The sequence below is a fragment of the Petaurus breviceps genome, unplaced genomic scaffold (assembly GCF_028583685.1).
Source record: "Petaurus breviceps papuanus isolate PSGF00001 unplaced genomic scaffold, PetGlider_PUasm1.0 90825, whole genome shotgun sequence".
In the NCBI taxonomy this organism is placed as follows: domain Eukaryota; kingdom Metazoa; phylum Chordata; class Mammalia; order Diprotodontia; family Petauridae; genus Petaurus; species Petaurus breviceps.
Genome location: NW_027187353.1, coordinates 9,298,019 through 9,322,399, shown reverse-complemented (window position 1 = coordinate 9,322,399; position 24,381 = coordinate 9,298,019). Strand labels below are relative to the sequence as shown.

Genomic DNA, 24,381 nt, shown 5'->3' with positions numbered 1-24,381 from the left:
GTCAGAGAGAATCCTCCAAAAGTAACTTCAGTATCATGATCAGAAATCAGATACTGGGTTAGAAAGAGACATTCATATTTCAGAAATCCTGAGGGATAAGTGAGATTGCTAGTGCCAGATGGAAGCATCATGTATGGGAACAGTCACTGACCTTCAGCGTCAGTCAAACCATGGTTTGAGGCCCGGCTCTGTAGCTAGCCAGAGTGATCTGGAGAACTTAAACTCTCAAAATCTCTCATCTGTAAGAGGGGAATAATAATACTTGTACCAACAGATATCCAGAAATACTGGGAGGAAAGGTCCTTGTCGACTATAATGCACTATATAAATATGTTAATAATAATAATAAATAATATTAGCATGAACATTCTTATTATATGCATCAGACCTAATATGATGCAGTGAATAGAGAACTTGGTCTTGGAATCAGAAGATCTGGATTCAAGTCCTGCCTCACTGTGTGACTCTTTGTAAACTCACTATGTGACCCTTAACCATTTCCTGGGTAAAGATCTTAAGACTATATTACAGAGAAGGTGCTGACCTTCACTGGTCAAGAGAGTTTCCCCATCTGGTAGTTCCCTATGCCAATGAAATCACAGGTATGGATGATGAATTCTTAACCTGAGATCTATATATCCTTAAGGACTGTATGGATAGATTTCAGGGGGTCCATGAATTGGACAGGGGGAGAATCATCTTTATTTTCACCATCTCAAATAGATATGGAACATTTCTTTCTATTTAAATGTAATTAACAAAGCGTGAATCTGAGAAGGGATCCATAGGTTTCACCAGACTACCAAAGAAATCCATGAAACAAAAAAGGAGAAGATGCTGCTGTCTAGACCTTACCCCCAATCCTATGCATGTATCTCTTAATTCCTGTTCTAGATTACAAACTCCCTGATGGCAGCAACCATGTTTTAGTAATTAAAATAATGTCAATTTTTGCATATAGTAGGTACCCAACAAATATTTTTAAAATTCCAATAGTTGCCCCTAGAGCCCTCATTTTGAGAAGGGCAGAGAACAGTAATTATTGTTGGAATCAGGTCGTTATTGGAATGATTCAGGAGAGCAGTCAGAAGGATAGAAGCAGGTGGTAAGATTAGTTGTTTCTAAGAGAAAGATGTGACTCACTGTGGCTGCTTCCCCCTCCCCCACCCCTTCCTTTCCAACATCCTCCTCAAGCTGCAGGTTTCCTTCTTGGGATATCTCTTCCCCCCCAAGGATATTCTCTCCAAGATAATTTTAACTTCTTTTAAAGCTTTGCAAACCAGCGTTATAACTATAGTCACGTTTTCTTGGGGATATCCTTTGAACTTTTGATGGCTGTTTCCTTACCTATAAAATGGGAGGGTAAGGCTGGATAAGGGTCCTTAACAACTATTTTATTTTGTGGACCCCATTAGCAGTGTAATGAAGCTTCTAGAGACCTTGTCAGAAGCATGTTTTTAAATGTGCAAAACGAAATATGTAAGATTACACAGGAAACCAATTTTAGTGAAATAGTTTTCTATATTTTTAAGTGTGTGTGTGTGTACACATATATGTATAGATATATAATGTATATATATTTGCAAATCACAGACCCCAGTTTAAGAACCACTGTTATAGATAATTTTCCAAGGTCTATTCCAGCCTTATTATGCTATGAGCCCATGAGATTTTACCTAAAACAAAATTATGAAAGCGGTGATATTGGGGTGAATAAGGAGCACATGATGTGACCGACCCCAGGCCCTGATCTCCAGTCATGGTGGTTCTCTCCCACAGCACAGCTTGGAGCTGACTACCAAGTAAGGTCTTAGTCAGAATGTATGGATTTTCTCAGGAGAATTGTGCTTACTTAGCCCATATCCTTTTTTGATATTAAACTGAAATCTTACCTCTCGATGTCTCAGCTGGAAGCTTCTTCCTTCATGATAACAATTGTATGTTTTTAGTAGAGATAAGAGTTCGGATCTGCAGGGGTCAAAACACAAATTTAGGCTTGTGGCATGAAGATGACAATGTTGGATCAGGAGTCAAGAGACCAGTAATAAATAATTTGCTGTGTGACATTGGAGAATTTAACATTATCTGTGCCATAGAGGACATTTGTCAAATGAAGCTACCAAGACTTACCCTACTACTTCATAGGTTAAAATGAGATAACAGATCTAAGTACTTGGAGAAAGTATTAAACATTATACAAACAACAATACAAACAAAATACACTAAACAGTCTCTAGCACTGGGAACAAATATCATAAGCACCTAAATCCCACCCACATATCACCTTGCCTACCCACTCACATTATTACTTTCTATTTTTTTCCTAGGAAAGAGGACTCTGTGGGCATGTACATGCATGCATACACCATATTTATTAGTAACAAAGAGTTAAGAATGGTGGGATGGAATGGTAGGGTTGGGCACGGTAAAATGGTAAGGAGAGAAGAGGTCACTGAAACCAGTGAGAACATCTTTGTTACTTCTTTGTTTGAAGATTACTTACCTAGGCCCAACACCAAACTGGTCCCCTCAATCCCCACCCCCTTCAGGGTCCCTCCAAGGACATGTCAGGGCAGTTGGCCACCATATTCTGCCTTGCAAAGAGAAAGCCAGAGGATCATAGGGTAATAAAAATGAAGCTTTGGGGCAGTCAGGTAGCACAGCAAGTAAGAGCACCGGCCCCAGTGTAGGCGTGACCTGGGGATCGAATCCAGGCTCAGACACTTAGCACCCACCCAGAAACACCTGGCCGTGTAACCTTGAGCAAGTTACTTAACCCCAATTGCTTAGGGGTGGCCAGGTGGCTCAGTGAGTAAGAGAACCAGCTCCAGTGTCGGGATGACCTGAGGATCGAATCCAGGTTCAGATACTTAGCACCACACCCAGAAATAACTGGCCGTGTAACCTTGAGCAAGTTACTTGACCCCAATTGCTTTAAAAAAAAAATGAAGCTTGAAGGAATTTTAGAAGTCATTTCATTGAACACCCTCATTTTACAGATGAAGAAACTGAGACCCAGAGTGGTTAAGTGAAGCAAATAATTCATCACATGATTTCTCAATTCTGTGAAGGCAATCACATGAAAGGTGTTCCCAGAGAAGACTAGCAGAGTTGGTACGATGTTTGTATCATTATGCTTCATGAGAATCATTATACGTATGAGACTCAAAAATGTCGGCATTAGAAGGGACTTTCAGTGGGTTCTAGTCACCCCTATATCATTTTATACGTGGGGAAACTGAACATGAGTGACTGGTTCTAGGTCACAACATTAGTTAATAGCAGAGATGACATTTGAACCCAGTTCTTTTTGCCTCCAAGTCTACTATCTAACTGTCCCTCCCTTTATAGACAATTCCTAAGATGAGCCAATGATAGAAGACACAAAGCAGCACCTCAAATTTGAATCAACCTCCACCCAATGAGTGGAGTGAAGCAATTACAGCAAAGGTGAATCGATGACCCTCCCATTCCATGATCCTTCCCCAGTGGAAGAAAGAAGCACCTACTTCAGAATGGATTTACTGTCACTGATGAGCACATGTGAACTGGGCAGGAGCTCTTCATCCATCCTGACCAGCAGCCAGTCTGCCAAGAAACCAACAAGGGCTTACAAACAAAACCACAACCTATGAGGTTCAGGTGAGTCAATGGTTGTCAGTCACAATCATTAGGAAATGACATTGCCTTCCAACTCCTGTGTATATTGTGGATGAATAACTAACTAGTCATTTGCATGCTGGCTACTCCATTAGAATGACAGCTACTTGAGGGCAGGTAAAGTGTCTTTGCATTCCTTTATATCCCAAGAACTAATTAGCATAGTGCCTGGCATACAATAAACACTTAAAAATGTTTGTTGAATGACTGACTACAAGAGTCAGAATTTCTTAGTGAGAAAAAGCTTAGGAAGTTAACTAGTTCAGTATCCTACCCCACTAGAAAGAAAATGAGTGTCCTTTATGGAGGAAACAAATTCCAAATAAATTAATCAATAACATGTATTGACAAAAAGTGAGACAAAAGTGAAAATCTCTTATGATACAAACAACATGAACACATATAACTGTATATAAAACATATATAAAGTAAATATGAGTTAATGGTTTCTAAGTAATCAGTCACTATTGTGAGGAGGGAGGCATTAACAAAGAAAGACTGCATGCCAGAGGTGGCATTTGAGCTGAGCTTTAAAAGAAGCTAGGAATTTGGGGAGGCAGAGGTGAAGAGGAGAGTATTTCATGTATGGAGGACACAATTTAACCAGCAAAAAGAAAACACTGGCAAAATGCATTGTTAATCATACTCTATGGAATGTTAACAGCAGGGAGGAACCTTAGAGATCATCTCCTTCCTACAAGTTGGACACCAGCACCACACAATGGAACCATAGTTGTACCTCACTAAAACGGCGAAAACCCAGCCATGCTTTACTCCTTACTCTCTAGCCATCTTCTCAATGATCTTGCCACCCAAACCATTCCTACCTGTGCTCCCCCAAGTTCTGGCACCATGATCAAACCAACTCTTAACACCACTCCTAGAAGTGTGTAAATCTACTCGAAAAATGGCACCATTCACTATCCTGATAACTTTCCAGATCAAAATACCCCTCTGTAACGGGAAAAAGAATTTGAAGATCTTCCCTGTCCCTTAATAGACCTAGGGGGAAGTTTAAAGACCTCCCCTGCTGTGAAGATAAACTCTGCCCCCTAATAGGCTGTATGTAGTCACATGGAGCCTGTGGTGGGAGGAGTTTTGCTAAAGGGAAGCAGAGACCACAAGGAGCTGGTGTTGAGTGTTGACAGCTAGACAGAAGGTGGGGAACAGAGGAGCTCAGGCAAGGAGATAGTTTTGTGAGTAAATATTGATCTTGTATTGGTTCGTGGGATGGCATAGTTCTCAGTGTTATTATGGCTTCTGAATGTCTTTGGTACTATGATGGAATAGGCTTACTGGTTTTGGGATTTGGTTTTCTCGTGTCTAAATAGATCCTTCAGTTCTATCCTCTATCTGGAGAGTTTGGCATATTTTGCATTTGAAAATCATGTGATACTTATAGTCATGGTCTTTATTGTGGGTGTTGTAAATATTGCACTGGTACCACACCCTCTTAGAACATTACTACATATCATAATATATAGAGAGAAGAGATATAATTTATATATAATATAGTATACATAATATATTAGAACACATATGGGATATTCTTTAGTATATTCAATGTAGATATATTCTAATATACAAATATATGTGTATATATTTTTATACATTCATATGTATGTATATATGTAAAAGAGAGGGAGAGACAGACTATTTGAATGTAAGCTCCTAAAGGGTCAGAAACACCCTTTGCTTTGTGTATTTGTATTCCCAGTGTTTAGTATGATGCTTGGCACATAGAAGCTATTTAATAAATACTTTTACATTCATTCAATAATTCATTCACATTCATCTTCATGTCTACCTTCAACACTTTCCACACGGTACAGAATTATGACCACTGGTCTTTCCAGGGCCAGTCCCCACCTACATTTGACTTCCCCAATATGGAATTGTCTTATATGGGCTTGGTTTACATAGGAAAGCTATGGTCCTTTATAATGGAAGCAGATTTTCAGATGAGATTATTCTTTCTGGGTAAGGGAAAAACCTTTAATGGATCTGAGTACTCTTTTTTTCCTCTCCCCTCTTCAAATGAAAGAGAGGATGATAATCAGCTATGAGTTTAATATAGAACTCTAGGCAGAATGCCCAAGAGAAAGCCTTCTATGAAATCAGGGGACCTCCTGGGTGTCTGAGAATCAAGTGAGCCTGAGCTTGTGGAAAGGGCAAACTATCTTGATCAAAGAGACAGAATGGGCAAATCCTAAACTGGGCTGGTGGGGAAATGATGATAGTTGCCAATGACAGCATCTGGGAATACACCAGGATGATGGAGGCCCACATTTGTCATTTTGTCCACCAGAAACTGATAAACACTTCCCTGAAATCTAAATACACCATGCCTATACCATTTTTCCTGATCTGTCAGTCTAACAACAATCCTGTCAAAAGAAAGGAAGTGGGTTAGCCTGGCATGACAACTTGCCCTTGATGAAGCCATGTTGTTCTTTTGTAATCACTGCTTCATTCTCTTTGTAAATGCTTACTAACAAGCCCTCTAATGATAAGTTCTAGAAATTGGCAAGTAATCAAAACCCACCAGCCTAAAGTTTGAAGACATCATCTCTCTTCAGCCCTCCCCACATTTTTTTTTAATTGGAACATTACTGTTTTTTGTTTTTTAAAGATTGTGAACCACTTAGTTTCCATTAATAGCAATTATGGTAGCAGCCACCCTCTGGGGACCTAAAACTACGGGAAGAATAAAAATTGGAAGAGTGGGCCCACAGGGGAAATTTTAGCAAAACTCTGGAATCAAAGATTTTTGAGTTGTAAAGCACCTTGGAAATTACCCAGTCCAGCCCTGCCCCATGACTTTATAAAGGAGGAAATGGGAGTTCCAAAGCTTAAGCAGTTATATGGGAAGGTTAAGTATTGGCGTAACCACAACCCACATCTCCTGACATTTACCCTAATATTCTTTCCATAGTACCATGTTCAGGGGCTGATATACGTCACTACTGACCCACTGAGCTGGTAGTCCATCCATACAAACAGGTTTGTTTTGTTTTGTTTTTCCAGACAAACTGTTATCTAATGATGCTTCTCCCAGTCTTGTATGTGTGTTACAAGTTGGACATCAGCACTTACTAATTTTTTCAAACCCAGGTATATTATTTTACATTTATCCTTATTCAATTTCTTCTCATTAGGAATAGCACCAATAGTTCAAATTCATATAGTGAGTTACGGATGGCAATGTGCTTTATATAGATCACCACATTTGATCCTCCCAATAACCCTGCGAGGTAGGTACCATTATTATCCATGTTTTACACATGGGCAAACTGAGGCAGAGACATTGTGACTTGTTCAGTACCACACAGCTAAGTGCCAGAGGAAGCATTCAAGTTCAACTCTTTATAATGTTCTGACATGTCAAGATTTTTTTTGAATGCTATCAGCTAGTGCTAGATCTAATCTTCTCACTATATTGCCATCTGCCAACTGGACACCTTCATAAAATCCAAGTGAATAATCTACTGTAATGGTGTCAAATTCAAATGGATAAAGATCACTGCTGGCCACATATTGACTTAGAAAACCACGAATTCAAATTATCTGAATCACATTTTTACTTCTTTTCTTAAACACTTCCCAATTACATTTTAATCTAGTTTGGCTGTCCTGGGGCCCTCAAGCTTGACACCTCTGATCTCTAGCACTCCCCAGATCTACCCTTTGTAGTCAAAAAGCCAATAAGTGTTTGTTAAGCAACTACCAGAGGGTAGGAACTCTGCTAAGGAAATGAAAGCTGAGGAAAAAGAAAAGAAAATTGGTCTGTTATGGCTATTCCCCTCAAAGTGGATTTTGAACAGATTACCTGGATTCAGATCTCAGTTTGGCTATTCTAGGCCTCAGCTTCCTCATCTGAAAGATGGGAATAACACAATACCAACTGATGACTAGCCAAATTGTGGTATATGAATACAATAGATTATCATTGCACTGTAAGAAAGAGAATAATGAATGATGATTCACATAAACTAATGTGGACTGAAGGGAGCAGAATCTCAGAAAAGCATAAACATAATGACTACAAGACAAAGCTGAAAACTATATCATTCAAAGGATTCTAGGAGGAGGTAAAGAAAAATGCTTTATTCTTTCCACTAGAGAATTGGGGGGAGGGGGAAATGAGGAGGGAAAGAGGACGATGAGGATGGAAAGCTACATCCACTGCCAGGCTCAAGTGATTTTTTTTTTGGAGGGGGAAGGCAAGGCAATTGGGGTTAAGTGACTTCAAGGTCACATGGCTGCTCCAGTGATTTTTTTAGCTAGTTTTGGTTAGCCCTTCCCAAGCATGTTGCAAGGGAATATGCACTGAGTAGGGCAGGGAAGGGAAGGGAGAAAGTGTATATTTGAAATTTACTGTGATTTCTTTTAAAGTACCAATAAAACTTTTAGAAAAAAAATTATATAAATTTACATCATAATTATTGCTACTGCCTTCATATCAATAGAGGAATCACATTACAACCCTTAGAATGAGGCAAGTAAATCCAGAAACACTGTAAAAGGTAGACGGGATGGGAAGGCAGGTTTGGAAGCCACCAAAGTGACTTTCCTAAAGCGCAAATCTGACTGTGAAAACTATATAATTGGGAAAACTGTATAATAATAGGGTCTCAGTCACTATTCAGTAAACTCCCCGGGTACTCTATAGCCTTCAGGATCAAATACAAAATGCTCTGCTTGTCATTCAAAGTCTTTCTTAATCTAGCTCTCTTCTACCTTTCATCTTCTCTTAAACTGGCCTCAAGGATCTTCCTGGAACAAGATCCTCCATCTCTAGCCCCAGGTATTTTCCTCAGGCTGTCCTCCACTCCTAGAGTGCCTTCCCTCCTAATCTCTGCCCATCCCATTTCCCTGGCTTCCTTTAAGTACCAACTAAAATCCCTTCATTTATTGGAAGCTTTCCCCAACTTCTCTTAATTCTAGTGCCTTCTCTCTGTTAGTTATTTCCTATTGATCCTGTATACCATTTGTATATATTTGTCTGCATGTTGTCTCCCCCATTAGACTGTAAGCTCCTTGAGGACAGGGACTGTCTTTCGTCTTTTTATACCCCCAGCACTTGGCACGGTGTCTGGCCCATAACAGGTGCTTAATATATGTTCACTGATTGAATGTGACTAGGAGAGCGGTTAGGTTAAATAATAGGGAAGATTTAAATCACACTTTAAGGTTTAAAAAACACATATAATTATGATATTTGCCCTGGGGAAACTTGGGTTTAACGATGAGAGGTGACTTGACCAAGGTCTTATATCAGCAAACATAAGAAGCAGCATGTGAACCCTGATCTCAATATATTCGTCTAGTCCTCTTTCCACTACAGGTTACTACAGGTTACACGTGTGTGTATATATGTGTATATAGAGAGAGACAGAGAGACAGACAGATATCTGTGTGGGTGCATAAAATGAGGGTAGAAGACTACAGTGATAAAAGAGAGTGGATCTAAGAGCTGTCACAGTGGCAAAAACACCAGCACTTGGCTATTAATTAGACCTAAGAAAAGAAGAAACAGAAAAGAATTAGAGGTTACTTTGATGTCTAAAGCACAGACAACTGATTGAACACTGGTACCATTGATAGAAAGTGGGACATCAAAGGAGAAATAGGCTTTGGAGGAAGCTTGACACACTCAGCTTTGGGGGTGTTCATTTTAAGGTGCTGTCAAGGAAGTGAAGACTTTCTATCAGCTGATAGAAATGTGGATTCAGAATTCCAGAAAGAGGCTGGGGAAGGTTTGGGAATAATCTGCATAGATATCACCTTTGGGGACTGCCAAAGGTCAGAGTGCAAAGAAAGAAGAGAAAAGGGCCAGGGACAGAGCTCTGGGGAACATGTAGGTTTAAAAGGATGGGGGCACATAATAAGAGCTAATAAAGAGGAGCTGTCAGTGAAGTGGGAGGGGAGCCCAGACAGAGCAGAGTCAAATAAGCTAAGTGAAGAGAGGATAGTAAGTAAGAGGAGTAATTTAGTAAGCACCAAAAGCTACAGACTAATCAAGGAGAAAGGAGACTGAGGAAAGGCCTTTGGATTTGAAGATTAGTCACCAGTGACCTTGTAGAGCAGTTCAGTAGAATGAGAGATTAAAGTCATATTAGAGCAATTTGAAGGGAATGACAAAAGCAAGTCTGGGGAGGGGTAGACTGACTACCAGGAACAAACACCCTACAACAGACAACTTAGCTTCAGGGCTTCACTTCTTCAAGGCAAGCCCCTGGAGGAAGGGGACTCCTTGGCTTTCAAAGAAGGGGAAGGGGACTCCTTGGCATTCAAAGAATGGGAAGGGGACTCCATGGCATTCAAAGAAGGGGAAGGGGGATCCCTGGCATTCAAAGAAGGGGAAGGGGACTCCTTGGCATTCAAAAATTCAAACAGTCCTTACTTTCCAGTTATAGCGATTTTGAAATAGTTTCAGTTCCTGTGGTTACTTATTTAGGTCCCTTTCAGATTCAATTTTTGGTTGGGGTTAAAAATAAAAGCCTGCTATATGATTCTCCCTCTACTTCTAAAGGTTTCCTTGATACCTTTGGATCTTTTAAGGTTGGTTTAAGTCCAATATAGGAGAGAGAAGATAGAGTGAAAGATAGATTGCTCAGAAAGGGTGAGTTCCCTGTGAATATTTCCCAGGGGCTCACAGCTAGCTACCACACTTTAAGCACCGAATACAAATGATTGCATTTCCACAACTAAGTTGACCTATCAAACCTAAGGTGTCTTCCCCTCACCTCCAGTCCCATATTCTCCTTTCTCCAAACTTTCTAGTTTCTGAGAAGGTACCACCATCCTTCCAGTTACCACCACAAAGTCAGCTTCATTCTTCCCCAACTCAGATATTTAATCAGGTGCAAGATGTCAATTCTATGAACCCTTCCTATACCTGCCCCTCATTTACCACCGCCACCTCAGTGCAGATCTGTAGCAGCAAGCACCCTAGCATACCCAGGGTAGCTGCCAACACAGGTTCTTAGATCTGCTTTTCTAAAGGAAAGCAACTCAAAATGGGTTAACAATCTTGCTTTAATCAAACATATGCCATTTACCTAGTTCAGGGGAAAAAGATCAGCACCCCGAACTTCAGAGAATACAAACAGAAGTTACAAGCAGACATCAAAACACATCAGCATACAGTGTCTCCTACCGTCTGACCATTACATCCATACCTAGTCAGTTATCAGAGAGGGAAGCACCAACATCTGGGTTTTCAAAGCCGGGAGGCTCTCAATGGCTACCCAGAGTCATGTCTGGTTAAATCACACAACTCTTCTCAAAGTGAGTCCCACAACAAAATCTCACATCAGGGTATATATAGCCTTGTCTTGGCTCAGAGAATGTCACAACCCTCTTGACCCACTGCCCAATCACAAAGTATTGAGGTGTGGGCATTCCTGAAAAACAAGCCTCCTGCCACAAGGCTCCATGTGACCACATTCAGCCTATTAGAGGGCAGAGTTTTCAAATCTAGGAAGGTTCTCAGAGTCACTTAAGTCTATCAAAGGGCCTAGGGGCAGGGAAGATCTTAAATTCCCATTCCCATAACAAGATCTCATCACCTCTGGAGTAAATTTTCGATACAGTTATTAAAATGTTTTCCCTGAATCCAGTCAGTCCTTTCTCCACTCCAAATTTCACAGAGTGGCCACATTTACAATCCTACAAAACATGTGTGACAATGTGTTAAGGCAGCTAAAATGGGGCAGTGGATACTGGAGTCAGGAAGACCTGAGTTCCAATCTATCCTCAGACACAATCTCATTCCTGTCTCTCTTGTCATTCTCATTAAATATCACCTCCTCCCATGCCTCTCATGTCCAAAACTGGCTGTCTTAATTTAGTTTATGTGAGATTCAGGGTTCCATGGTACAGTGAGAAGAAAGGGGGTAATCTCCCTTATATGCCACTTAGGATGCCTGGGGAAAAATCCCAAGAGGGCTTGTGTTTGGGGACACAGAGTGCCTAGGCCAGCTCTCATAGTTTACATTCCCTAAGCTGTGTCTGGGGAAGTAGGGGTGTAGGAATGGCCACAGAGACCATTAATCCCAGCACTGGTTAATGGTCTAGGCTTCAAACATGCAAGAGAGAAAGGCAAATGAAGAAGTTAATGCAGTGAAAATGAAACAAGTTGGTTTTATAGAGGGGAAACCTAATAATAAGGAATGGTCAAAGAGATGGAAGTGTCACAGGGACCTGGAGAGAAATGTGCCCAAAAGCCAGGTGGGCTTTTACCTGGGTCAAACAGAACCAGGTACTGGGGGAGAGGGGGAGGAAAGCAGAATCTGGATCAAATTCCTGCCCAAGTGATCCTCCAACTCCCCACTAGAAAAGGAGCTTTGGTCTTGACTGCAGGATTTACCAGGTGTGACTCATGGGAGTCACAGAAGGGGTCTGAGCCTCCTTGGTGCCTTCTTCCGAGCAGGGCAGGGAGGCCATTTGTTGTTCCTGATATGATATTTTCACTTTGTCTCTGACTTTTGGAACTTTAACTACCTTTAAGGCTCAGCAACTACATATTTCTTTATGTTTATTCTATATAACATCATATATAATAATTATATTAATGTAAAATAGATCATATCATGATGCCATGCGATATGATGTATAATGTATATTGTATTATAGTGTATAAATGTACATTATATATACATACATACTACACATACATACATGTCTATATCTATCTATACAAATGCTTGTCTACCCCATTAAAATGTGAGCTAAAATTGTTTCATTCTTTGTATTTGTATACTCAGCACCTACACTAGGACATCTTGCACTTAGCAGGTCATCAACATGTGTTTGCTGACTGACTTGAAAATTGCAGGTAAGCCAGCTAGAACAGGTGAGTTGTGATTAAACCCAGGTCAACACCCAACAATTTGGCAACAGCCCTGTTCACTAAGTGTCATGCATTCCCTCAGGGGTGGGGAACCTGTAGCTTTCAGGCCACTTATGTCCCTCTAGGTCCTCAGGTGCAGCCCTTTGGCTCAACCCAAAGTTCACAGAACAAAACCCTTTAATAAAAGGATTTGTTCTGTAAAACTTGGACTCAATCAAAAGTCTGTACCCAAGGATCTACAAGGTCGCCGGTTCCTCACCCCTGCAGCCTATACCCAAAGCTTTAAAGGCACATTATCTAGCATTTAGCAGTGCCTGGCATACATTGGGGGCTTAATATGTGCTTATTGACGTGATTTGACTCTAATATTTCTAAATTGGGGGAAACTGCCTTTTTGAGAAAGAACCAAGAAATAAATATGAGCTTTAAGACTCATTGCAGCATTGAATTTCAGAGCCCAGGCTCATACTCATAGGATTTAGAATGAGAGATTATCCAGATTAAGTATAACCCTCTAATTTTACAGGTATAAAGATGGGGATGAGTCATTATATTGCCCCCCCCCCAAGGATTTAAGGAAACTAATTTTCTCTTGGGGTGTTACATAGATAGGGAGGCTGCAGTCTAGAAAAATTAAGTGACTTACCCAAAGTCAAACAGGAATAAGTAATAGAATTGGAATTTGGAGCCAGGAGACTGGGTTCAATTTCTGATTCTGGAATGATTCAGTAGATGACTTAAGACTTATAACTTCCCTTCTGGACCTCAGTTCCTTCCCCTAAAAAAGAAAAGCACAGAGACCATGACACGAGGTCCCTGTGAGCCCCAGAATCCTGCCACCTCTGTGATTCACGCTCATCACATTAGCTCAGATTTCCCAACTTCTCAGCAGGTTCTGCTTTCTATTTCGAATAGCCTTTCCTCTCAGTCTAACAGGCAATGGTGAAGTGGGTACCCACTAAGAGGGTTAGGGCTGCTCTGGAGACCCCACAATACCAACAGGCCGGGTCCTGCCGAATGAATTCGACTCAAGTCTTCTCAGTCAAAGAAAAGTCCGCTTGCATTAGACACAGAGTAAGTCTGTGCTGGGTCATTCTATGGTGCTCTCCCATCACATGGTGTGAGATGGGTCTTATATACAGAAGGTTGTGGGAGGAATCTAAGGGTGATCTAGAGGAGGAGTTAATAAAGTCAATGAGTGATTAAGGGTGGGAGGCCACCTGGAGACCACAGACAATGGTGGGTTAGGCCTTTCCTTTCAAGGATGTATTGATATTTTGATAGGCTCCAAGGTGGGAAGTAGATGAACAATGGGGGGCTAGTCTAGTACTAGAGTTAGTAGTTAGAACTAGGCTAGAGGTCTAGGCCCAGCCACAATGCAAGGCCCATTGCCTCATGCAACAGCCTCATCAAATGGGATGATTCAATCAAGAGTCCAAGGGAGGTTCCCAGAGCCTGTACCTCAAGGACTCAGGAAGAGCTTGTGAGGGGGCTCCCAGCACCCATACCTCATCACAGGGCAGTGAGAACTCGGTCTGAAAGCTGAGCACTGCCCAGCTGGTTCTCCCTGCTCCTCTTCCATCCCTGACCTTTGTTCTGGGGAACTGCAGGGTGGGTGGAGGAGGGAAGAAAAAAGGGGGAAAAAAAGAAATTTACATGATAACTTTATTACATATTTAAAAGGAACAGAAAATCAGGCATTTATATACTATATATATTTGTATATACTATAGATTTGTAGTTTCATGTGCAATCATCTTTTTAAAATTATACTATTTTATAGAAATGCTTCTTTTATTCAATAAATTACAAATAAAATAAATAATTTTTTAAAAAGAAAGTTGAGGGCCACATGTGAAAGGCTTTAAAAATCAAAGAAAAATCCTTTCCCCACAGGCTTGCTAATAGGAATGGATTTCTATACGTAAGGGCATCTCTACATATCTTCTCTTTAACTGTGAATGCTGCTGAGACCTGAGAATATATATCACTTCATATCAGTAGAATAGATAAATTTGTTCATATAGCCAGTTGTCACATTAGAAAGCAAATAACAGGGCCCAAGAGAAATGATACAAGAGAGGAGAAAGAGATATTTTAAGGGAACAGGGAGAAAAACAGTGTTCTGGCCCAGAGAGGTGCAATGTGGGTATCAGTGTGAGAACCTGGGAAGTCAGGCGGTTAACAGGGAATTTCAGAGTTGGAAAGGACCTCAGAGCTGATAGGTTCCAACTTCGTTAAGAAAGAGGAGGAAAATAACAATTGGTGTTAATGGAGCATTTGAATGCTTACAAACTGCTTTACATACATCGACTCACAGAAGTCTCACAACAATCCTGGATTAGGGTATTACTATCTTTACTTTCTATATGATGAAACTTAGGCCTAGAAGTTTAGGAACTTATGTAGGGCCATATTATACATGATAAGAAAACTGAGGGGATGGGGGGTGGGGGGTGGGAGGGGTAGCATACAGCTAGTTGGCACAGTGGATAGAGCACCTGAGTTCAAATCTGGTCTCAGTGTGACCTTGGCCAAGTCACTCAACCACAACTGCCTTTAAAAAAAAGAAAGAAAAGAAAAGAAACAGAGCAGGGATATGAACCCAAATTTTGTATAATCAGTCTTTTTCTCACTATATCAAACTATGACCTTGGGCAAGCCCCTTCTCTGGGTCCATAATCTGCCCTGAAAAGTGATGATCTCAAAGTTCTCTTTCCAGTCCAAGTTCTGGGTTTTTAATTTTTCCCCTTTTTTAAGTTAAAAAAATTTAAGCACGCCTGAGTTAAATAAATGCATTCCAAATCATGTTGTCAAGGCAGCTCCTGTCCCAATAGTTCATCCTTGTGTCCACTCTTAGAAGAAGTGGCTTTCAGCTCCTGCAAATTTGCCAACTTTCTGCCCAAAACATTTGTTCAGCCCAACAGATGTTATAGCTAACTATTCCAACATCAGTGCAATGCAATCACTCCTGAAGAGTTCAGTCCAATGGGACTGCACCCATTTCTACACCTTCCAAATGATTGGGCAGGAAAGTAGGCTGAAACCAGCATTTGGCTTGAGGTAGGAGCTTTCATATACCATTAGTAACCTGCCAGCTCAAAGGAAGGGCAGGGAGCAAAACAAGAGAGAAAAGCATGATGGGTCTCTGGAGAGGCAAAACAGGTCAATGCCCCTGAAATGAGAGTTTGGCTTCAATTCAAACTACTGCTCAGTTAATCTCTCCCTCCCTCTGCCAAAAGGCCATTTGCTTCAGTCTTTCTCCAAAGGGCATCTAAAAAGCAGAGAACTTCTTTTAGCAGCTGAAACAGCAGCCACCTCCTTGTAGAAAGATATGTTAATTGAGGCAACATGCCAATAGAGAGAGTGCAGAGCTTGGACATGGAAAAGCTCCCTTGAAATCCCACCCCTGACATGTATTAGCTGGACCAGAAAGCTGAGCTACAGGGGGGCAGCCATACCTGTTTCTTTCTTGTGTAGTATATTTGTTCATGTTGGCTCCATGTTTCAAAGGAGCCCTGGGGAGCCGGTCTTAGTGGAATGGAAACAGCTAAGGATTCTCTGAGTGGAGAACAAGCTGAATGAACAAATTTTGAACTGATTCATTAGCGGGATATAATAATAGCTAGTGTGATAGAGGATGGATTGATTTCTGGTCTTCCAAGTCCAGCATTTTCACCCACAGTTCTGTCTATGTGAACATGATGGGCTGGCTACAGGCTCCAGCAACCCCCTAGTGCAATCTTCCCATTTGATGAGGCATTTGCCTGAGGCCATAAACCTTTCTTAGTAGCTTGGGCCCAAATCTCTATCCCTTCTTGGTCCAGAAACTTCCCACCCTTAATCACTCATTTACAGGAGTCTGACCTCTTTTGACTCCTCCTGAAGACCCTTCCCAAACTCCTCCCCTAGAACACCCCCAGATTACTCCCACAACCTTTCTGTATATAAGACCCCATCTTGCCTCCTGTGTGAGGGCGCCATAGAATAGTGAGAGCACCATAGAATCACCTAGGACAGACTTACTCTTTATCTAATACAAGTGAACTTTTAATAAACTTTACTTTTCTTTGGCTGAGAAGTCTTGAGTCGAATTCATTCGGCAGGACCCGGTGTGTTGGTATTTTGGGGTCTCCAGAGCAACTTTAACCCTCTTTATGGGTAACCTCTTCAGAAGCACAGTAAAAATCTTTTCTGTATTTTAACTGAAAGAATTTTTTTTAAATAATGAATACAGCAAGACTAAGGCAGTAATTTCTCCTCCCAAAGTTCTTTCCAGACTTAGCGGAAGAGAGGAAATTTTATCAGCACTTAATCAAAATTGTTAGAGAATAATGCCCTCCAATAGAATGCTTCTCAGATCAAAACCTTTCTTTCAAGAACTGCTTACTGAATTAAACATGAGGTAGGCATTTAAAAGGTCAAGAATAAAAACCAGGCCCAGAAAATGGAAAGGGGTGAGCAAAACTTCTCATGGGAGGACTACCTCTCTTGTAGGCCCTCCCCATCCCCACCTAAGGCAGCACCTAGATTCTGTCCTGCAGGAATTACTCATTAGAGGGAGGAAGAAAGGAAGTCTCTTTCATTATTCTGGGAGTAGTTAAAGAAGGGGGATGAAGATTTCTCCTCAGAGGTGTTCTCATCATCAGGCCCTTTCCAGATGACTTAGCATAGTGCCTGGAACATAGTAGGGGCTTAATTAATTTAACTGAATAGTTTTCTTCACCCCACTGGATGACAAGCTTGCTGAAGATAAGAATTATTTTGCTTGTTTGCATTTCTATCACTAGGGGTGAGTACAGTGTTCAACACATAGTGTTATAGTTGTTTCAGTCATTTTGCCCTCGTTGCCTATGAACTATGTGGTCTATAGGGTTTTCTTGGCAGATAGTGGTGTGGTTTCCATTTCCTTCTCCAGTGCCTCAAGGCAAACAGAAGTTAAATAACTTACCCAAGGTCACATAGCTAGTAAGTGTCTGAGGCTGAATTTGAGCTCAGGTCTTCCTGACTGCAAGCTTAGCTAGCACTCTATCCACTGAGCCACCTAGCTGCCTGCTTCAATACACAATAAGAGCTTGATGAATATTTTATCCATCTATCCATCTGCATCCATCTATGCATCTGTCCAGGAATCTGTTCATCCTTTGGTACCTACCTCACAGAACTGCTTTGAGGAACAAATGAGAGAGTGTCCCACAGAAAAGACGGTGAACAGTATCAAATCTAGGCAAAAGGAAAATGAGAACAGAAAGGTCTATCAGATTGAGCAACTGAGAGATTTTTGGCAGCCTTAGACAGAAAAGCTTTCAGTGTCAGAGTCAGAACCTTGATTACAAGAAGTAAGTGGGCGGAGAGATAGCAGAAGCAGGAGCAGACAAGTTATTTCTGGGAGCCAGGCTCTGAAAGGGAAGAGATATAGGTCAGCTTGTTCAGATCAATTACTCCTGGCACAACAGTTGCAGAAGAACTATTACTAGTCCAAAAAAAGGTTCAGGCAAAACAGGACACAAATGGAGCAAAGCAAAAATAGGCAGTTTCAGCGGGTCCTGTTAGCATTTCCTTCTGAATCTTAAGCTCCCTTCTTTCCCTGCTTCTCTTCCTCCTTCCCTGAATTTAACAGCCAGATTCCTGGTACCAACCACCTTTTCCTCCCTCTAAGGGGATCGGTTAGATAACTAGCTGCACAGGGATTTGGAAAGTACCACCTTTATCCACTGAAGGATTCAATTCCATTCTCAATAGTTAGTCAGTCAATAAGCATTTTATTGTTGTTGTCATTTTCAGTCATGTCCAACCCTTTGTGACCCCATTGGGATGATCTTGGCAAAGATACTGGAGTGGTTTGCCATTTTCTTCTCCAGCTCATTTTACAGATGAGGAAACTGAGGCAAACAGGGTTAAGTGACTTGCCCAGGATCACACAGCTAGCAAGCTAAGGCCAGATTTGAATTCAGATATTCCTGACTCCAATATTAAGCACCTACTATATGCCAGACATTTTTGGAAAGTTCAGTCTATTCAGGAAGATCACAAGAAAATAACTATTTATAATCAAGATATAAATGGGATAAATTAAAAATAATCAAGACAGGGAAGGTATTAGCATTAAGGGGGATCAGGAGTGGGATTTTATCTGGGTCTTGAAGGAAGCCAGGGATAACAGAGAGCATTCTGGGCATGGGAGACAGCCAGAGCAAATGCCTGGAGGGGGGAGAAGGAGAGGTCTGCTAGAGGAACAGCAAGGAGGCCAGTGTCACTTGAAGGTTGGGAGCTTTGGGGAGAGTAAGAAGACTGGAAAGTTGGGAGAGGGAAAGCTTGTGAATGACTCTGAATGCCAAACAGAGGATTTTGTGTTTGACTCTAGAAGTGAGACAGGAAGCCATTGAACTTTACTGAACCAGTGGTAACATGTCAGATTTACACTTTAAGAAGATTAATTTGACAGCTGAGTGGAGGATGATTGACTGGGGAGACACCAACTTGAGGGAGAGAGAACAATCTGATTAAGTATTTATTATGTACCAACCAATGAGCAAAGCTGGGGATACATAGTCCCTGCCCTCAAGGAACTTAGTAGGCAGTTAGTGCAGTGCAAAGAGTTCAAATCCCAAACAAGTCATTGAACCTCTGACTGCCTCAGTTTCCTCAACTGTAAAAATGGGGATCATAACAGCATCTGCCTCACAGGTTTTAATGAGGATTGAATGAGAAATTTGTAAAATACTTAGCACAGTGCCTGGAAATTAGCCGGTGTTTAATAGATGTTTCCTCCCTTCCTTCTGTACCTACCTTCCCTTATTATTTTAATTGTCTTCATTATGCAATATGATAGATTGATAAGTATTCCTACTTCTTTATGGAATAAATCTCCCATCTGTCCAACTGAGGTGAAAAACAAAGATATTATATACATATATCCGGCACAAAGAAAGTTTTTGAGAGCCATTTCCTGGAAATCACATACTCTCTTGGATCATCATTGATCACAGGTTCAATCTCTTCTAGTGGACTCTAAAGTCCATGAAGGTAAGGAGGCTGACTAATGCATCCTCTTTATAATAAGATCACCTGCACTGACTGTTGAGAATTTCACTTGATCTTGGCCTACCATGTCACATTAGGAAGACCACTGTGCTCTCCATGCCATGCTGTCAAGTAGGCACTGCTGCCCCTTTCCCCCTGCTCTGCCTCAGAGTACAGTAATCATATCAACATAGTTATTCTTGTAAGGGTTCTCTTAATCAGCTGCCCTATATCTGAATCACCCTTCTTTCTGATTTCCCTCTCCAAAGCACTACTTTGCTGATATGTTGTCTTTTTCCATTAGAATGTACAATTCTTGAGGGTGGGGGACTATTTTCCTTGCTTGTATGTGCATCTCCGGGGCACAGTGCCTGGTATACAGCAAGAACTTAATAAATACATTCATTCATAGGATCACAGGTATACCTATCACTAGAAGTTACTTTAGGAGTCATTCTGTCTAAAACCCTCATTTTATGGGCAAGGGATTACCGGCCCAAATTCAAAATGGTCAGATTTGAATTTCTCACTTTCCCCCCAAAAAACTGTTTCCTGTTCTCCCTATTTCTTTAGTGTTTAGGCCTCAATAGTCTCTGACTCTTTTCCCTACTCTCACTAACCATGTGCATTCAATTGCAAAGTCCTGTGGAGCCTAATTCCCCAATTATTCCCCAATATCTCTAACTTCCTCTATTTATTCCCTTTTCTACCACTCCAATTCAAGCATTAATTCAAACTCTAACAGAGCTGTCCCAACACACACCCAAAAATCTGGTGCAAATCTACTTTTACATCCATATTTCTGTTTTGGAAAGAAAAAGAAAAACTATTTCAATTTAGAATACAAAGCAGTAAAAGATTTTATTTCATCTATTATTGCAAGCTAAGGCAAGGAAAATCATCATTTGATCCACTGAGGATGGAACTCTCCATGGGGCAAGTGGGCTTCAACAGCATTGCACAATGGAAGGAGAAATGGATTGGAGTGAGAAGACCCAGGTTCCAATCCTGCATTTGCCACTTATTACCAATATGGCCTCTGAACCAGTCTCTTCACCAACATGGATCTCTGTGACACCATCAATAAAATGAAGGTGTTGAAATAGATTGCCTTAGAGTTTCTTCCTAGTTCTAGATCATTTTATGATCCTAAATTTCTGTCTACTTATAATATAGAGAAAATGCAGCCCTACTGGATTCATAAGTAGATAAAGTCACAGGACTTGGGTGGCATGGCCGTGTGTGTGTGTGTGTGTGTGTGTGTGTATGTGTGTGTATGTGTGCGCACACATGTTTCAGGGAATATAGCCTAATTGGCTAGTCTGTTAGATGGTGGGGGTCTGACACAAGGTAGACTCTATTGGTCTATCTCCTGACTGTCTATGATGAAGAACTTTGGTAAAAGAAGACACACAGTAGGGGTTAGATGTGACTGCTCATTTACAATGAAATGGAGATGTTCTAAAATTGTATTCTTTGTGCTGAAAAAGGGAAGATAGAATGCCTCCCCACCCCCAACATCCGCCCCATTCCTCCCCCCTTCATATGCTGTGCTTCTGTAAAACAACACCAGTTACTGTTCTGGGTCTTGCTCTTTCTGACCCTGTCTCTGTGCATTTATGGATGGCATCCCTTCCCTGGACTCCACCCACATCTGTGGCTGTTAAAATCCACTACTCCATGAAGACTTCCCTGATGAGGGAGCTGCCCCTCCCTCCTCCATCTCTCAGCCTTCTCTTTCTGACTTTTCCTCTGCACTTTATCGTATCCTAACATATCACAGGCTAATGTGTGCATATTTATGAAATGTCATGGGAACAGGGCTGCACTTGAAATAAAAGGACCCCGGCTTGCATTCCAGCTTTATTGCTTCCTCCTTGCATGACACTGGTCAAGTTATCTCAATTTTCAGGGCCTCAGCTTCCTTTATTTACAAAGTGATGGACGACTAGATGATGTCTAAGGTCGCTTCCAGTTCTGATACTGTTTCCATGACGCATTTCTGTGGTCCTATGACTCTTCTAGAATGTATGCTCCTTGAGGGCAAGGATACTACCTTTATTTTTCATATTTTTTATCTATGATACCTACCAGAATGTCTTGCCTTTACTAAACATTTACTGAATTGTTGAATCAAATTGAACTAAGCTGGGTCCCAAGGATCAACAACTCCCATAACCTGGATCAGATTAGATCCACCTCTGGGGGTGAGCAGGGCAGGGAGTGGGGGGGAAGGGGGCAGAGGGAGAAGAGATCTAACAAGGTGTTATAGGTCTGGGCCTTGAGATAGAAGCCGGAGGAGTCAGTAACCTATAGTACCATCACTGGGGTGATTGTTCTGAGGCCTCATGAGCTACCCATGGTCTAACAGTCAAAAGCGCAAAGTGACTGGTAGGGCTCTCTAATGCCCTGAGCCTCATGGGACCCTGGATGTGTGAACAACAAGTGGAAGTTGGGAGAACTAAATTCTAGTCTCACCTCTTCTCATGTAAGTCCCTTCTCCAGCCTCAGTTTCCCCAGCTGTAAAATGAACGGTTGGTCAACATGATCTTCAATATTCCTTTTTGCTTTAAAACACTGTATTTCTTTGATTCTATGAGGCATTCTTTCAGGAAAAAAGCTGGGGGATATGCCAAAGGATTTTCTCCAGTTCTATAATAAATGCAGTGCAGTGAAGAGGAAACACACCTGTTATTTATTGATGAAGTCAGATTGTGATAAGGCATCAAAACTGAAAAGGAGAACTGAGAGAATTACAATTTCCTCCAACAAAAGTGGAACAATTTCATCTCATAAAACGCACTAAATCCAATCCAAATGGACTTTCCTCCCAAGTCCTTATCACTTGGCTCTTATTGTTATCAAAACTAAGTCCTCCCTACTCTGAAATTTGCCAGTTCTGTAACTATAGACCACAACCATAACCATAGCCATTCTGTAACCAAAGGAAGGTCACTTTTCTAGGCCTCAGACACTTCTGAGGCTGTGAGTTCTATGTGGGGCTCCTGACAGATGTCAGGAGACAAGAACAGAAAAGCTGGTGTTCCCCAGAGATGTCATGCCAACTCCTAGAAACTCAAATCATCACAAAGAGTGTTACAGCCTAGGAAAGACTAAATGAGATGGTGGTGGGGTCCTTAACTGTCTTTTAGGGAGAAGCTATATTTTAGTTACCAAATCCAATTAAATAAGAACTTACTAAGTACTTACTATTTTGGTGCTGGGTATTGGGAATACAAAGAAAACAGTGTCTGCTCTCAAGGAGCTTACAATCTATCAGGGGAAAAGAAGTCATGAATACAAATAAATAGAAAACAGAATAAGGAATTCAGAATTAGAAGGATTCTTTGACATTGCTCAGTTCAATTATCTTTACAATAACCATCTTTACAATATTCAGAAAGTCAAAGGATATCTAGGGATGTGTAAAGGCAGTCTTTTCCATTTCTTTTTTTAATAGCTCTGATGCTTGGGATACATACATACATACATGCATGTGTGTGTGTATGTATATATATATATATACATACACACACACCTATAACTATATCTACATATCTTTATCTATCAATCTATCTATCTATCCCTAATAGATAAAAATCTGCCTCTCTCTAATCCCTATTTATTAATCCTAATTCTCCCATCAGGGTCTACACTGAATATGCTTAATCTTTATTCCACAAGAAATCCTTTCAAGTGCTTGAAGACTACTCCCATGACATTAGCAAATCTTTTTCCCCAGACTAAGCTCCCCCAGTTCTTTTTGTCCCACAGATCTCACCTCCATTCTCTTCTCTTCCCCCAAACAGCCACCACCATCATAAAGGTAACTCCTTAACTTCTCACTGTACTATTCTGATAGCCTCCTCACTGGTCATAGTGAATCCAGACTCTTCTTCCGTATTTTAAAGCACAAGTATAACCACAGCACTCCCACACTTAAGAAATGTCCATGGGTCCCTATTGCTTCACTAACTCTTCTGTTTAGCAATTAAAGCGCTTCGCAATCTGTTTCCAACAAACTTTTCCAGGTGAATTAAACATTACTTATTCTGCTACCTCATGCACTCTATGTTACAGACAAAATTCTCCTCCCCACTGACGATCTGTTTCTGACCTCTGTACATTTGAACAGGCTGTCCTGGGTCTGCCTATTCAAAGAATGGAATTGAATGGAATGGATCTAGGATAGAAACAGAGCCTAGACTCATTCAAGTCACCTCCTTCAAGAGTCCAAGCTCTGCCGATCTTCCCAGTGCTAGTGTTTCCCCACCACCAGAAATCACTCTGTGTGTGTGTATGCATTTAATAAGAGCTAGCATTTATGTAGCATTTGAAGGCTTGCAAAATGCTTTATAAATACCATCTCATTTGATCCTCACACCCTGGAAGGTAAGAAAAACTACTATATTATCCCTGTTTTACAGATGTGGAAAGTTAAGTGACTTGTCCAGGGGTCAAAGAGCTAGTAAGTATTTGGGGTTGGCTTAGGTTGGTCTTGGTGGCTCCAAGTTAGGCACTCTATCTACTAAACCATCCTAAAGCATCCTGGGTCCATTTTGGTTTCTAATGATCCGTGATTTTTTCTTCTACAAGCTAAATATCCTCAATTCCTTTATCACTACCTGACTAATAAGTTTGCCTTGAGGACCCCCAGCCATGCTAGATACACTCCAGGTACATTTCAGTTGGTCAATATAATTCCTACAAATATGTTGCCCAGAAAACACTCCAGATGTGGGCTGAGCAGGTGTAATGGAAATGGGAATCTGAAGATCGTCCCTGCCCCTTGGCCCCTGGACAGGCTTAAGTGAATCTGAGAACCTTCCCTGATTTGAAAA

At 41.1% G+C, this 24,381-nt stretch overlaps 1 protein-coding gene across 7 annotated transcripts in view; it reads right to left on the bottom strand.

Annotated features, from left to right (window-relative positions):
• RASSF4 (Ras association domain family member 4) overlaps window positions 1-24,381 on the bottom strand; it is a 78,777-nt gene that overhangs the window by 44,467 nt on the left and 9,929 nt on the right. For 3 of the 7 annotated variants that reach the window (XM_069071253.1, XM_069071255.1, XM_069071254.1), the window contains exons 2-3: window positions 3,510-3,588; window positions 1,893-1,968 (exon numbers count right to left, since the gene is read on the bottom strand). In XM_069071253.1, the coding sequence (XP_068927354.1) occupies window positions 1,893-1,968; window positions 3,510-3,588 (155 nt within the window). Of the gene's footprint in view, window positions 1-1,892; window positions 1,969-3,509; window positions 3,589-10,844; window positions 10,963-13,163; window positions 13,296-14,025; window positions 14,122-17,672; window positions 17,741-24,381 lie in introns of those variants that run through there. The other 4 variants (XM_069071256.1, XM_069071258.1, XM_069071257.1 and 1 more) reach the window with 4 other exon arrangements.